This window comes from Ambystoma mexicanum, chromosome 10 (genome assembly GCF_040938575.1).
Source record: "Ambystoma mexicanum isolate Mex_15411 chromosome 10, UKY_AmexF1_1, whole genome shotgun sequence".
NCBI lineage: Eukaryota > Metazoa > Chordata > Amphibia > Caudata > Ambystomatidae > Ambystoma > Ambystoma mexicanum.
The window spans coordinates 1,120,670,639-1,120,687,726 of record NC_090932.1 but is presented as its reverse complement, the minus strand read 5'-3'; the positions used below and the strand labels follow the sequence as shown (position 1 = coordinate 1,120,687,726).

At 45.6% G+C, this 17,088-nt stretch overlaps 1 protein-coding gene across 21 annotated transcripts in view; it reads right to left on the bottom strand.

Moving 5' to 3' along the window:
• CAMK2B (calcium/calmodulin dependent protein kinase II beta) overlaps positions 1-17,088 on the bottom strand; it is a 1,630,344-nt gene that overhangs the window by 743,428 nt on the left and 869,828 nt on the right. For all 21 annotated transcript variants that reach the window (XM_069618980.1, XM_069618981.1, XM_069618979.1 and 18 more), the window contains exon 9: positions 7,558-7,652. In XM_069618980.1, the coding sequence (XP_069475081.1) occupies positions 7,558-7,652 (95 nt within the window). The remainder of the gene's footprint in view (positions 1-7,557; positions 7,653-17,088) is intronic.

Below are 17,088 nucleotides of genomic sequence, written 5' to 3'. Positions count from 1 at the left end.
TCGACATTTTCGATCCACAGTCGATCCATTTTTTGAAGCCCCTCTTGGGAGTAGAAGGGGTAGAAGAAGACAACATTTTCTCGAAGAAAATTTTGAAGCGCTCCGTTAACTCGAGAGCGAAGCAATTGGAAAAACAGAAATAAATCCAACAGGGGCGGCACAAGCTACTTATACTGATGGTGACGTCGACACAGTACGGAGCCCGTCGAGGGACATCGCCACCACGACATTTTCTTTTCCGAAGCAGCGAAGCTGGCGAGATACGAATATCATACGATGAGGAATACGTGGAAGGACACAATCCATTCTAAATGGCCTTTCTCTGTAATAGAATTAGCTATATTTGTCTTCGGCATAACAGTGCGTACTCCTGGTCAGACATCACTAACAGAAGTCATTGGATCCATCCATTGGGAAAGTGTCAGCAGGTTGTGGAATGATGGGGTGTGTTCTATCTCTCGGGTCAGCTGTTGTATTGCACACAACTCAATAACTATACCATGGATGTGAGCTTCCTAATATTTAAATCAAGTGTTGTGAAGAAGTGGTGTTATGAGAATTAGCAGTGTGATGGACTTTGTATTAGGGAGATAGCTCACTTGCACTGACTGTTTGAGTATACCATTGCCAGCCATTATAGACTTTACATATGGTTACATTTGAACTGTGTGTACCTGAACTCTGGAATTCCCAACATTTGTAGACTTTTTTTAATAGGTAGTAATTTTAGCTTATTATTTAAAATATGTTTTTACTGATTTCCTTTGTTTTTATGTTAAGCGTGTGCTTGTGTGTTTATTTGTGTGCTTATGTACGTGTGTGTGAATATACTGAGCATATTCCTTGTGCTTCTGCACATTCAGAGCATATCCTGAGTTTCTTACCCATGCTTATAGGCATTCTAAACATAATGTAAATGTGCATCATGTAATGTACAATAGATAAGAAATCAGATTTGATGGGAAGCAGTGAGTTTCTTACAATGGGGTGAGTTCCAGTGACATTCTGACCACGTTGTGGAGGGGAGTAAATGGAACGCAATACATGGGTGTGCTTACATAGATCAAGGACTATCAGCATTAGATATTTTGAAGTGCAGGTAGGCGGTACAGCTAGCTGTAATAGGGTTGTGAACATGATGGATGAAGTTCAAGAGTGGAAGCAGAGAAAGTGAGGTACAAAGGAAGGTAAGACGCAATGGAAAATGTTAGAAATAGAAGGCAGATGAGAGGCAGGCTTTAGTATGGTTTTGAAAGATTTGGTGTGGACCATTTCTCGTAGGTCCGCGGGAAGAAAACTCCATGTAAGGGGAGTAAGGTGAGAGAAAAAGCAGAAGCAAGAGGAAGCGCAGGGAGGGCGATGTGCCACAAGGATATTTGAGGAGCGAGAGCAGAGATTATGAGAAGGCTTCTAGAGTTGGACAGAGGAGGACAGATCCAGTGGTGCCTTACGGTGGATAGATTTGCGAACCAGGACAATACATTTAAATCTGGCTCTGATTTGCATCGTGATTCATTCAGCTTAGTGACAGTACAGGGAAGTAGTTGTGAAGTGAGGGAGTTCGAAGAGGGGCTGGTAGCGAAGTTAATGATCTTGTCGAGAGGACAGAGAACATAGTTGGGGAGACCAAAGAGCATGCTTTGAGAAGAAAATAATGGTTAATGGTTAAGAGAATCTCGGCGGTGTTCAAAGGAAGGATGTATCTGATTTTCCCCGTTGAGGCGAGCCGCTGCTTCAGGTTGAAAGTAGAGAAGGTGTGAGAAGGGTTATAGAAGACCCTGAGGTTTCTAGCTGGCCATTTATTTTAAGACTTTTTAAGCCCACCATAATTTGGCTGGTTTTTGTAAAACATGCCCCAATGCACCAACCACATGACTGTCAGACCATACTACACTGATGATCCCTAATAAGGGTACAAAACAGGTATGTAGTTGTCTGCTGTCTTGAGAAATGTCTGACTTGAGTTGATTAAGGTATGGACAGGACTGCAAGACTTGTCCTTGGCCTCAAGCCCAGGGATCGTATCTCTCCAGCACTGACATCTCTGCATTGGCTCCCAGTGGCTGCAAGGATTTAAGTTCAAGACCCTCTGCATTATCCACAAGGCCTTCTGGGGCCTGGGTCCTCAATACCTCCAACTCTCTCTTTGTAAATACCTTCCTACTCGAGCTCTTCGCTCCTCCACCTCCAACTCCCTCAGGGTCAGTTGCTTCTCCAAGCAACGAGTGGTAGATCTCTTTCTTCGACTTGGGCCACCCTCTGGAACAGCTTCCCTGCCTCTCTGAAACTCAAGGTGAACCATCTCCAGTTCGGAAGCACCTCAAGGCCTTCTTCTTTGCTTCTGCCTTCTCTCTTCCTCTCCCCTGCTGATTTCCTGTCTGATACTGCACTGGTCACCAGGCTACCCTCTGATTTTGGGCCCAGGTCCCTACCCACCCAGTTGCACACCCACATTGCCTCCCGGCAACCCTTGCACTTGGGTCTGTATCTGTAACCCTACAGCCCCCCTACCTGCACTTTTGGACATCTGCTGTCTGCACTTACCCTTGCACCTGCCACCTGCTGGCTGCACTTTTTGTTATTGATTTGATCCCATGTACAGCACTGCCCCCTCCCCTTTCCCCTGGCACTTTCCACTCCCTCCTCCCCGCACTTGCGCTATCTCAATGTCACTCGGCCTAGTACGATCATTGTCTCTGTCCTCCCTCTGTTGCCCTTCCTTGCCTCATCACGCCTTGAAACATTTGTGCATAGGCGCGTTACAAATGCCATATCATATCATATCATATCATGTATAAAGTAACACTGCCCTGTAAGACAAAGGCAATTTTCTGGAGCAAATGGCTTGCTTTTGTGCTAATTTGCATACCCACAATGTCTCAGAGATAGCCAGCACAAAGTCCCAACTCAGGACTGGAAGATATAATCAGGGATGGGACACACCATTGAGTCGCTATATCAGTGACAAAGACGAAGAGGGAATTAAGAACTTCAAGATGGGGAGCAGGGTTCTTGAAACTTCAGACCAGCAGTCCCAAAGTACTACAACTCCCAAGTTCCCCATATGAAGCCTGCACACCTGAGTTCCCTTAACCCTGAAAGAGGCTGGAAGGCAGGGACAGGGTGTGGAAGGCAGAAGAGAACCATCAAAGTGGAGTGAAGAGAAAATCAAATTCCCATACCAGCGCTGTAATCAATCCTCAGGGGCAGAGCCCAACAGTCATTCCCCAATTCACCAACCACACTTGGGTCTCCTTTCACCAGAGGAATAGCGGGAGGCAGGACAAAAGCCCTATAAAAACCCAAGATCTCAATCTGAGATTGGAAGGAGTTGGAGTAGGACTTGCATATTGGGGACAGAAGACAGATGTTGTTTTGGAGCATGCCTTAGGGAGAGCACAGGAGAACGGTTATTCAGAAGGCTGGGCAACAATGGCCCCTGTGAGCTTAAGGAGAGACCCAAGAGACCTAATTGAGGGCCAAATGAACTAGAGTGCCGGCAAGAAGTGAGGGAGTAATGACAAAATATAGTAAGGGTGGCCTGAGAAAGGGTGACAATGAGAGGGCTAGAGAAGGTGTGAGAGGTGGTTGAGAATTGGGGAAGATATTTGAGGAAAGGGCTGGTGCCCTCAGGGGTGAGGAAGTTGTGATGGACAGTAGTGAGCAGAGGAGATTAAAATGAAGAGGGGGTGAGAGAGATGCAAGAGACATTTGTGTTTTGGAGAGGGGCTATTAAAAGATGGGTGGTGCCAAGAGGGACGAAGAAGGTGGGAGAGATAGCAAAGACCTGGGGAACATTGAATACAAAGCAGAAGGTGCCCAAAGGTGTGAAGAATCTTGGAAATATAGTGGTTATTTAGAGATTTGTCAATGGGAAAAGGAAAATACCAAAAGGTGCACAGTAAGCAAAGAAGGAAACAAAGACTGGACAGGCAAACACAGAGAAAAACGGTGGTTAAGAAGGAAGAAGGAACTGGAGGAAAGGAATGAGGAGTTGGCACAGGAGTAGACTTCAGATGTGGAGAGCAGGACAAAGTTCAGTAGACCAGAAAGAGGATTTTGTGTAGGGATGGCGGGCCGGGAGACAGTTACTAAAAGAGCTGCACCAATTCTGGTTGAGAGAACATGAGACCCACTGGCGTGGGGTACAAGCTGGTGAGAAGAATGAAAGGTGCAAAGAAACCATAAGAAGGGTAGTTATAGTAGTTGACCACACTTCTCTCCTATCACGCTGGCCGAGTCCACATCCAGGACTTTGGGACTTGCAGCACCTGCTTCCCAAGCCCAGAAATATCTGCACTTGAGATTCAGAGGCTCCCATAGAGGTAGAGCACATAGAGGTGTGTTAGGCAGAATCCTATGCAGTGCCCTTAGGGACCACTACACACAATTAAGACTACAAGTGGTAATACAAGTTCACCTTTGGTACAACCCTGTACTACTATGTTAAAGTGGTAGCAGTAGCGGAGCAGCCAGGCTTATCTCAAGAGTATATGAGCAGTAGCACAAAGGGACCACAATGACTGTGACTCAAGCAAACACTGACTCAAGCTTTCAGGTAAAAAAATATAAGTACATTTATTTTTAAACCATTTGTTAAAACACAACACTTCTATTAATTCAAAACCACACGTAAAATACACTACAACCAACCAATCCACTTAGCACAGTATAATTCAAGGTAAGTACCCTATGTTTTAACGGACCGGTGTTGTGAAACAAAAGACGTTACCGGAAATACATATGTGATCACTTTTTGACAGTAATGTCAGTTCGGTTTTACTAAAGATATGCTTATCCGTGGCAAGAAATGTTACCAGGGCAAAAACACACTTAGCACCTGAGTTAACTAGAGAGAGTTGGGGGCAAAAATCATAGGCAATACTTTTGTCAAGGCAGACAGAATCAGAGGACACTCGTTGAGAGAAATTCAAGAGTCAATAGGCCGGAGCCACTGTCAAGTGGAACCAGGTTCCTGTTGTCGAGGATCACACAGTCGGACAGTTCAAGATTCAAAGTAGCCAGGAGTACTTAGATATTGTCAATAGAGGAAGCAAAATGTATAAGAAGGAGGGAAGACAAGAACAAGCCTTGGAGGAGGAGAAAAGGGATTCACCCTAATTCCTCAAGCAGAACACAGTACCTTATTCAATGATGAAGCTGGTCCCACGGCAGGTGTTCCTGGTAGTTTCCTGCAGACCCACGGTTCCTGGAGCTTCGGCACGAAGAAGGACGTCTGGAGGGGTCTGCACCACACAGGGATGAAGCCGGCAGCAGCGACAGTGAATAAAAGGTGCACTCCTTAAATCAGGAGAGGCTCTTCAGATGGCTATCCGGACCACTACAGCAGTGTGCAGCGATTTCGACCAAGAAGAGGATCCTCTGGCTGTGGAAGATGAGCTGGTTATCCCCACCAGGCTCAAGGGAAGAAGACTCCGGACTGGATCTTCTCTGGTCGTCAAAGGGTAGATAGCTGAGGACTGCAGCAGGGCTTCACCGGGACGGGATAGTTGCAGCAGCCGTCTTCTTCTCCGCTTCTCTTCGGTTCCTTGTAGTTCCAGTGGCGACTCTGACTTCCAGCCCAAGAGTCCTGCCTTTTATGCGAAAATTCCCCATTCACACAGCCTGGCTGTCAATCACGCAGCAGGGGGGTTGTCCAGCCCGGACAACCACCTCAGACAATCATGGCAAAGTGCGACTTGGGTTTCCTAGGATACCCTGTGCAGGGGGTGACTACAACCCTCCCTCACATTAAGACCACCTAGACACCCAGGCGCCTAGAGGAGGGCTTCTTGGTAGAAGCCCGCCAAAAGACAGTGAACAAAGAAGGCAAACCTGGTTTGCCGCGCAAAGTAAAACACAAGAAGGACTTAAACAAAAAGAAATGGCGAATAAACTCGACTGGAGCCAAAAGAAAGAGTATCTGGTCAAGCGGGTTTATGTTCGAGGCTAATATAATAGCCTAAAACAATACCACATTTGTATAGTATAATCCCAGTAGACATGTTAGGGTAGATACCACTGCCACCAGCCAAGTCTAAATGTTAAAAGAGTGCAACAATGCTCTAGGAGGTGCAGATAAAAAGGGCTAAGGATTAACCCTTTCCAGTACTCCATGTAAGATGGGGTGTACTGGATCTGTGGTATTTTGACTAAGTAAAGTAAATGGCAACTTTACCCTTTTCTGGGGGACTGTAGTCAGCCTCAGAAATGGAGTCGGTGGGAAGTCTAAAAGACAACCCTGTGTCACTGCACTGAAGGTGCTGGGTAACACACAAAAGAAGGGGGCTGCTAAATTGGTGTACTCCAGAGTCCACAATCATAAAAACAGATGAAATACACATGGCAAACCACAGGTAAGAGTGGGAAAAAGAGGTACACTCTTACCAAGTGGAAAAAATAAACTCCAGAAATCCAGCAAAGCTGTTGCGGGACTCACTAGGTGAGGGAAATTAGCCATATAATGAGAATTCTCCCTAACACGGTGCAGAAGGTAGAGATCCTGGAGGAAGAGTCGGCTAGTAATAGCAAGACAAGGAAGAAGGTTAGTAAGAAAGGAAAGACGTCCCTGTGAATACCAGGATTGCTGAGGGCTATCCACGAATCCTCGGAGAAGGCAAGTCCCAGATACTGAGAAATCTACTTATTTTGTTAACAACAAACTGTTGACCCTAGAAGGAAAAACCATTGCATTGTAAGGATACAGGAAAGACATTTTTTACTTTTAATTGTCCTGCAAATTTTAAACCTGGAACTTAGAGCCAAGGAGAAGAGACTTCATGAGGACCAGAGAAGAAATGTGCAGGAACCCCTTAAACAAAGTCTATGAACCAAACAGAAAGACCCCCCAAGAAGGCCAGAGCAGAAGGGTATAGGAACCCCTTTAACTCAACACTATGAACATAGAGGTCATTATGTTAACTTGCTGGGAGAGACAGGTGCCCCGAATTACTGAACTGGGAGAACTTCTTTTTGGCCTCTCTTTAACTTTCCTGAGAGCCTGTTTTTTTTAAAGTTGTCCTGGAGCACTGCCCACTTCCTGGATAATCACCATCCTGACAATGGTCATTTGGTTAAAAGCTTCCCTGTTTGAGCCCTTATTAATGCTTTTGTTAGTGGCATTTTTGTGTTTGGCCCATTGCCTGTCACACACACACACACACACACACATGCCCGCACCCACACACACACACACATTAAGAATAAAAACACAATATTTTCCTTGATATAATTGAGATTCACTTTTTGGGATTTGCAAAATGCTATCTGCGTGTAGAAGTTATGTAGGCCTACATGATTCCAGAGACTGAGAATTTGACATTCAATCCAAATGCATTTGAGAAGTCGAGGTTGGTACTGCATAGCAACTAAACTCTGAGACAGTCTGGCTACTGAATGATAGAAACTCTTAACAACAAAATATGAGGTCAGTGACAGACATCTCTTATGGAGAGTTGGAATCCATGTAGTGTTCAAGTCACTTGTACAGACTGCTTGATCTTGCACTGAATAGTCAACTTCACCATTTCATGGAATCATGCTAGGTTTATTACTTACATCATAGGCTCCCGCCTTGATCTGCTGGTACAGCTTGTGCTGGTCTTCATCCCAAAACGGGGGATACCCCACAAGAAGTATGTAAAGGATCACACCTGTAGAGAGAGAAAAACTGATTGATTGAGTGAGTGAGAGAGTGAAGAGAGAGATAAAATGAAGAAGGGGTAAAGGAGAGAGAGAAAGGTAGCGAGAGAGCCAAGAGTGTGATACCATTACACTCATGATAATACCAATTCTTTCCCCTTGCATACAAATGTACCCCTAATAGTCCTAGATTATCATTACACAGTTTAATGAACTAAATGTAATCTACATGTATTAATAGCAAGTCATTCCTATTACACTCTTTGCTGATGCCCAACGGATCACTGGAAAGGGTGTTATAAGAAAATATACATATATTTTAGGACAATGGCCGCCGCACTATAGTTATAAATTTAAACCTAAGGTTCATTGACCTTTTTGAAAATTCTACTGCTAATAACTTTTAACTTATTTGATGCATCTGTATGAACCTTTCTAAAGATGTTTTTTGGCACGCCCCCCAAGTTTGCAGCAAATTTGCCCAATGGTGTAATATTTCAAAAACGTGAAAAAGGGAGTGTTTTGCAGCAGCTTCCCCATGGGGAAAATATGCAGTCATTGAAGAGGTGCACATCCCAAACCGCTGACAGATTTGCTTCATATTTGTTTCAGGAGTGGCACACAGTAGGTAGATGTGTCTTTTGTTGGTTTGGTGCAAATCCATCCAGCCGTTCTTTTTTATTTGGCAGAGAGCTGTGTGCCTCTGGTAGTGTTGTATAAGTGTAAGGTGTATTAGTGTATTTGAGTATGAGTGCATGGTGTATGAGCCTATGCTCTATTTGTATGAATTGTGTGCGTGTGAGTGTATATAGTATGTCTGAATTACATAGGGTGTGCAATTGTATGGTTTATTTCGTGTGAGTTTTTGGCACATATGTTTATCATATATGTGCTTATGTTACATGTGTTTATGTTGTATGTGTGCGCATGTCGTATGTGTGTATGGCGTATGAGTCTATGGCATATGACTGTATGGCGTATGAGTGTTTGGTATGTGAGCATCTGGCAAAGGAGTGTGTGGCATGTGAGTGTATGCCATGGGTTTATGACATTTGAGTGTATTTTTCAGCAAACTGTTATACATGTTAAAGCTCAACATTTTGGTGAATTTTTCCATTCGAATTTCCCTTGTAGAGAAAATATTTCCCTATTGTTTAAATTATTTTTGTATGCACCAATTTCATGTGAAATTATAAAATCTTGCACATCTGTAATTCACTGTCTTGTTTAGCACCACCAGAAACCACCTATGGGCTACAAGATGGGTTTTTCAGCATCACAAATTTGTGTATCTAGGAAACAGTTACAGGTTTGTTTACTGACAGAGCCCGGGACTCACTCACCTATCGTGCAGTCAGAATAGCCATACAAAATTCCACTTGCCGAACAATGTATTTGATGCGGCAGACGCAGCTTCCATGCATCATTGGTTGGTTTCCAAAACATGTTTTATATACCTTTTTGGCAGGCGGAGCCAAGTCTGAATGTTGCCATTGAGGAAAATGTGGCCAATGAATACGTGGCCAATGAATTTCGGACCATAGGCCCTTCTTCAGGACGGACTCGCATTAAACAGTGGGGTTAGACTATTATTCAATAAAGATCCTTATCCAAGAAAAGAAATATCTCAGTATCATAGTTGAAATCTTAGTCAGACCTGAGAGTGTTTCGTGCTTTGCATTCAAGGTATCCAAATGGTCCATCAACACGAAAAACTGAATTACTCGTGCATGTAGGTGTCTGTATCAATTGTGCTTTAAGAGATGAGTCCATCAGTATCTTAGCCTAACTTAGATTTGAAGTCTTACATTCATGAAAATAAAGAGACTATTACGTCACAGTTTGTAATTTTTCCCAATCTGAATACTTTAATAAAAAATGACAATAGTGTGCATTCAGGTAATTATGCAGGTTAAACAGCAAATTGCATGTTTACGGTTCTGGTACATTTGGTTCCAATTTGTTGTTCTAAAATTAACACTGTTAACATGAATCCTGTTACATCACAGAGAGATTCACATTAGCTTAATGAATTCCAGTTTGTTATAAAATGCTGTCTTCTTAATCACTGTTACTTCACAGTTTAGGATTCCATTTGTTAAGTAACTTGGATGCACAAAGGTAATTGTTATAGGTCTGTGCCCTCTTAATCACTGTTGTTTCACCCATGAACTTAACAAATGGAATCCTAAACTGTGAAGTAACAGTGATTAAGAGGACATTTTCATGAATGTAAGACTTCAAATCTAAGTTAGGCTAAGATACCGATGGACTCATCTCTTAAAGCACAATTGATACAGACACCTACATGCACGAGTAATTCAGTTTTCGTGTTGGTGGACCATTTGGATACCTTGAATGCAAAGCGCGAAACACTCTCAGGTCTAATTAGTTAATATTTTCAGTACTGTTTCCCTTTACAGTCTAAGGGTAATAGACCTTTGTTACGCGGCTTTGCATCTACTTTATTCGAATATTGTGAGGAGCGCCGGAATCAGCCCAAGACTGTTCATTTTTTGCGTTTGAAATCTTAGTCAGCATACATGTGTCTGTGCTCAATGCAATATGTAAAATAAAAAATAAAAAAGAACACTAGTACCATAAATATTACTGAAATCTGAGTAAAAATCATAAAAAAACATTGACATATTCTGACTTACAATGAGAAGAATCGGTAGTTATTGAATATATGACCTACATTTGCTTACAAGAGAAGCAGTAACATGAAAGATTTGTGATGAACATTGGACATACGATTCAGGAGGGTACTAACAGAATAGGCACATTTCCATGCCTCCATTGTATTAACTGTAACAATATTGTTAAAGAAGCTAAAGTTTTGCCCTCCACGGGGTGCATGAGCAACACAGATAGTGGTCATGCCTTCCTTCGAATTAACCAGTAAGGTCAATATCACGCTTTTGTCATGGAATGTTAGTGATCTAAATAATCCCATAAAGCAGTGCAAGATAACGGCTCATCCAAAAAGGCATCAGAGCAGCATAATGATGTTGCAGGAGAAGCACCATATACAAGCGGGGCATGCCAGGTTTTGGTGATCTAGAACACACACAAAATGGTCTTCCTTACTCTCAGGGTGTCATAACCATTATTCAAAATTCCAATGGCTTTCAACAACATAAAGCAATACTGTACCCCAAGGTGAGGTTCGTTATCCTAGCAGGAAGCTTCTCTGGCCATCGTATAGTCTTAGTCAACCTAAATACACCCAATATAGATGACTGTATTCTTTTTAACAACATCTCCATTAAGATACAGGAGTTCCTGGATTATGCACTAATCATGGCGTGGGTCCTGAATACTGTTACTGACCTGTTGATTGATAGATCCTCGGATAGGGTAAGGCCTCTGGGCAGCGTAGCCAGGGCGATTTTCGACCTAAGCGACAAATATGCCTTGTAAAATGTGAGGAGGAAAGCTCACAAAACCCAATGAGAATACATGCATTACTTATTTGTCCATGACTCTCACTCCTGCGTAGATAAATGGATCGTCTCCAGGCAAATGGCTATCTGGTCAAATTTCCTCCTTCCTCTCTGAGTGGGCAGACCTCTCCTCCTCACTCCTGTCCTCAACCACTCAACTCCTCTTTCTTGGAGACTTCAACATCCACCTGGATGCGTCCTGTTCCCCCTCTGGACTCTTTTGCGACCTCTGCGACTCGTTCTCACTCTCTATTCTCCCGTCTGGGCCGACTCATTCTGCAGGGTACACTCTTGATGCCCTGATCTCCTCTGACCTTCCCCTCTCTGTCCCTCTCTCCACTCCTCTCTCCTGGAGTGATCACTTTCTCCTCTCCTCCCACCTCACCCTCCCTGCCCCACAGGCAAAGCCACCCCCATCACTGCCACCTTCCTTCTCGGTCATCCGACCCATGAATCGCGTGTCAGTTGTGGCTTTCGCTGCCACCTTCTCTCCCTCTCCTCCCCCTTTGGCTGACTCCCACCCTGACACAGCCCTCTCCACTCTCCACTCTGCTATATCTGATACTCTTGATATCCTTGCCCCTGTCATGAGAATCCGCCTGAAGCCCAAAGCCAAATGTAACTCCTGGTATGACTCGGATCTCGTCACCCTTAAACGCAAGTGCAGGGTGGCAGAGAGGAAATGGCATGCTTCATGTTCATCCTCTGACAAACTGGCCTGTCGCCTGCTCCAAAGGCAATACCAGCTCTCCGTTCTCACCAAGAAGAGAGCCCTTATCCAAGCCCGCATCTCTGCAGCATCTAACAATTCGGCCAAACTTTTTAAAATCTGCAAGGAGCTGGCCAACCCTGCTGCTGTCTCTACCTCTCCTGTCCCCTCCCAGGCCCTCTGCACGGCACTGGCCTCTCACTTCATTTCAAAAACTCAGGACATCCTGTCCTCACTCTCCTCCTATGGCCCCCCCCCTCTATTCCCTGTCCTTCCTCTGGCCCTTCTGCAGCCACCGCCTCCTCTCTCCTTCTCTGCCTTTCCCCTTTTTTCTGCTGACGAGGTTTCAAGACAAGTCCGATCTATGAACGTCTCGTCAAAACAGGTCCACCCCTGTTCCTCCAAAACTATCAAGGACCACATCGACTCCTTGGCTCCTGCCCATGCTGACTTCTGTAATCACTCCTTCGCCTCTGGAGTCTTCCCATTCCCTCTCAAGCACTCCCTTGTGCACCCCCTTCTTAAGAAACCCTCTTCCGACCCTTCCTGCCCAGCTAACTATCGCCCAATCTCTATTACTCCCTTCCTAGGCAAGCTCCTGGAGAAACTGGCCATCTTCCAGCTTAATCTCCATGCTGAATCTGTTGGTAGTCTTCATGACCATCAGTCTGGCTTCAGAGCTGCCAGAAGCACAGAAACTGCTCTCCTGAACATCCGTGAGGACCTGCTCTCGAACCTTGACTCTAACATTCCATGTGTCCTCATTTTGCTTGATCTCTCTTCTGCCTTTGATAATGTCAACCATACCATCCTGCTCAACCGTCTCCGTGATAACCTGGGTATCACTGGTCAGGCTCTGGCGTGGCTGACCTCTTTCCTCTCCAATCGACCCTCCCAGGTCCAACTGGGGTCTTTCCTCTCTGACATCTTTTTCTCTACTTGTGGTGTCCCCCAGGGATCTAACCTCTCTCCCTGGCTGTTCAACCAGTACCTGGCACTTCTCACCCACTGCATCGCTGCTCTCTGCCCCAACCTTCAGTGCTATGCGGATGATACCCAGCTCATTTTCAGGCTACCCTTGGCCTCCTCTTCTCCTTCCCTCATCTCTGACTGTCTTTCTGCTATCCAGGAATGGTGTGCCGCCAACGACCTCTGCCTTAATGCCAGTAAGACTGAGATTCTACTCATCGGCACTCCCACTCCCTCCTTCCCTGCAGCTCTCTGGCCGGCCTCTCTGGGCCCTCTTCCTGCTCCTACCTGCAAGGCAAAAAACCTCGAGGTCATCTTCGACTCCACACTCTCCTTCTCTCCTCACATATCCGACGTCGCTAAGAAGTCACACTACCAGCTACACCTCCTCAGAGGTATCCTTCCTTTCCTCTCCTTCCCCCAGAAGCTCACTGTGTCTAGAGCCCTGGTTCTCTCGAAGCTGGACTACTGTAACAGCCTCTATCTAAATCTGCCCGCCTTTACTCTCCGCCCTTTGCAACTCATCCAGAACAGGACTGCAAGACTTGTCCTTGGCCTCAAGCCCAGGGACCGTATCTCTCCAGGACTGAAATCACTACACTGGCTCCCAGTGACTGCGAGGATCATGTTCAAAACCCTCTGCATTGTCCACAAGGCCGTCTGGGGCCTTGGGCCAAAATACCTTCAACTCTTTCTTCCTAAATATCTTCCTTCTCGAGCTCTTCGCTCATCCGCCTCCAACTCTCTCAGGGTCAGCCGCTTCTCCAAACAACGAGTTGGGGGCAGATCTCTCTCCGCTGCAGGAGCCTCCCTCTGGAACAGCCTTCCTGCCTCCCTGAAACTTGAGGAGAACCATCTCCGGTTCCGGAAGCACCTCAAAACCTTCCTCTTTGCCTCCGCTTTCTCTCCCCCTCTCCCCTGCTAATACTACTGAAACTGCACTGAATCTGCAACTGGTCCACTCACCATTCTCGGTCCTTGGCCCAGCCACTCTCCCCTGCACTGCCCCCCCGGCAACCCCTGCACTGCGGGACTGTGTCTGTATCCCTACAGCCCCCCTTCCCAGCACTTGTCTGCACTTACCTCGCACTTGCCACCAGCTGGCCCTTGTTATTTATCCTGTATGCTGTATGCTAATAACCCTGTACTGCACTTTCCCCTCTCCCTTTCCCCCATGCACTTTTCCCTTCCCCTCTACCCTTGCACTTGCGCGATCTGAATGACACCTGGCCTAGTAGGATCGTTGTCTGTCTCCCCTTGTCCCCCCCCCTGCCTCGTCACGCCTTGAAACACTTGTGTATAGGCGCGTTACAAATGCCATATCATATCATATCATATCAATCCAATGTCCTGCCCTGTACGTTGTCGGATCACTCGCCAGTCACCGTCAGGTTCCTTCTCCCTAACAATAAACTGTTTAATAGAAGTTGAATGTTTAAACCAGACTCCCTATTGATATTGATGTTTTATTTAGATCACGCTCATACACAAGAGTTTCAGAGCGCGACAAGGCGAGGGAGGGGAGCAGGGCAGAACAAAACAGCGATCTTACAAGGTCCAGTGGCATTGAGAATGTGCATGCGCATGTGAGAGGGAGAGGAGAAAAGTGCATGGGGTGAGAAGTGTAAAGTGCGGAGCAAAGGAGAAAAACAGATAAATAATAATAAATAAATACATAATACAGGCAACAAACAGTGGTAGTGCAGCCAGCAAGTGGCAAGTGCTGGGTTTAAGGCAGCAGACAGGGTATGTGTGATAAGTGCAGGAAGGAGAAAAGGAGGGGGGCTGTATGGGTCCAGATACAGGCCCCATTGCAAGGGGTGGCCTGGAGGCCGCGCAGCAGGGTGGCAGGGTGAGCAGGTACCTGGACCCGGAAGACAGACGGTAGGCCAGGTGCACGGTGCCGAGAGAGAACAGATCAGCTGTGGAGAGGGGGGGCAAAGGCAGAAGCAAAGAGGAAGGTCTTGAGGTGCTTCCGGAACCGGTTCTCCTCAAGTTTCAGAGAGGCAGGGAGGCTGTACCAGAGGGAGGTCCCAGCCGAAGACAGAGATCTACCCCCAGCTCGTTTCTTTGAATACAGTGTTTTGAAAAGACTTTAGTTTAGATATGTCACACTTCCTAGATATAAACAGAGGATTAGTAGATGAGGTAGTAATGCTGTGGGAATCATAAGAGAGGAGTCTGTCTGTCTAAGGAGAATGGGGTTCTTAAGGTGCTGAAAGGCACATTAGACAGAACTAAGAAAGAGCTTAAGGAGTTAGAGGGTGCATACATCAGGGATCAGGCCAGATGCACACTAGCCAAGATTAAGGACAAGCTGGATGAATGCAGCAACAAAGCGAATAGGGAGATCAGGGTTCTGGGCCGTAAGGTGTCGGTCAGGAGATATGGTGAGGGCGATAGACCTGGCAGACTATTTGCCTTCGCTATACGCTCAGCACACGCCCTGGTACTGATATCTGAGGTAATTGAAAATGGAGCAGTGCACAGAGACCAGAAGGCTATTATGAGGGCGTTTGTAAAATACTATGAGCCTCATAATGGGTTTGCTGGTACAGGAAAAGCAAGTAAAATTGCTGGTCATTCCGTCACCAGCACTTTTCCCGCACCGGCAAAACACAAGTTTGCCACAGTGGGGGTCACTGATTTACCTCCAGCCTAGAGCTGGAGGTAAATCAGGCCCCCACCGGCAAATAAATGCCAAAATTACAGACACAAGTATTAAATTACAGACACCGGTATTACCGGTGCTGGTATTTCTGGCAATCTCCTCCATGGAGTACTATAGGACTCCATGGAATGGGGATTTACCGCCCTTTCCGCTATCTGAAATATCACGGAAATTCCGGGATATCAGGTGTCAGAAAAGGTAGGGTCAGTTTGCCGGAACCCAATACCGGCAAACATGTACTAATGACAAATTGACGCAGGATCTTGACAAAATCAAACTGGCATGAATAGTTGAAGGACATAATAGTCTATTGAACGCACGCATTACAGTCGAAGAAGTTGCCAAAGCAATTTCAGACTTTAATGGTAAGGCCTCAGGCCCTGGTGGTATCATAATAGAATATTATAAGGAAGTCTGCCCCGCTGTGGCCCCCCTACTAATCGAAATGTATCGCGAATCATTGGGCAAACAGATGCTGCCATCTACAGTGAAAGAGGTGGTCATCACACTAATTCCAAATCGTGGGAAGGATGGTAAACTATGTGCTTCATACGGACCCCTCTCCCTATTGAACAGTGACAATAAAGTGCTTGCTAAGATGCTGTCAAACAGACTGTCTCTACTGATGAGCAAACTGGTCCTTCCAAACAGTCAGGCTTTATTCAAGGCAGATCCACACAGTTTAATCTATGCAGGCACTTTGCGATCCTCCCCCAAATAGATCCTGAAATTCGGGCAGTGGCAATGCTACTTGAAGCGGAAAAGGCATTCAACCTCCTGTGCTGGTCATTTCTCTTTGCAGTCCTTCAAAAAAGGGGTGTGGTAGCCTATCTCCTATCACTAATCAAGCTGCTATATGCTAAGCCTACGGCCAAATTGGTAATTAACAGTATTGCCTCATCCCTCTTGAGCTCCACAGAGGCACTTGACAAGGATGACCCCTGCCGCCATTCCTTTTTGCTCTGGTCATTGAGCTCCTGACTTGTGTCCTTCTCACATAGCATATGCATAGGGGTATTAGCTATTACACCAAGAGGGTAGTGGTCTAACTAGACTTCGATGACTTCTTGATCTACATATCAGATCCGGTGAATAATCTGGACCCCATTGTGTGTGCCATTGTAGTGTTTGAGGGAATACTCTGGGCTCAGAATAAACAGAGACAAATCTGAACTCCTCCCGCTCAAGCCCACTACATCGCAGCTCTCGACTGATTGGGGATTTAGATGGTGCCTGGAAGAAGTAAGGTACTTGGGCGTCCAGGTCTCAAAAAGTGCACAAAAGCTGTTTGTGGATAACTATTGCACAACCAGCTGCTCTATGGAAGCTAAGCTAGATAGATGGGGCAGCCTGCCGTTATCCATCAAAGCTTGCATATCAATCATCAAAATGGTGGTCCTTCCCAAATTTCTCTATATATTTTTAAACATCCTGATTAAGCCACTCATACTTTGACAAACTATGATCCAGGCTGCTTAAATTCATCTGGTTGTGCAAACAGGCGAGAGTAGCCTGGAAGGTCTCCATACTCCACTTGAGGAGTGAGGCCTTGCAGTGCCAGATTTGGACATTTACTATAAAGTGGCACATGCAAGCCACATCAAGTATTGGTATAGTGCAGCCCTTTTAGCTCAACAATTTGCTTTGGAAAG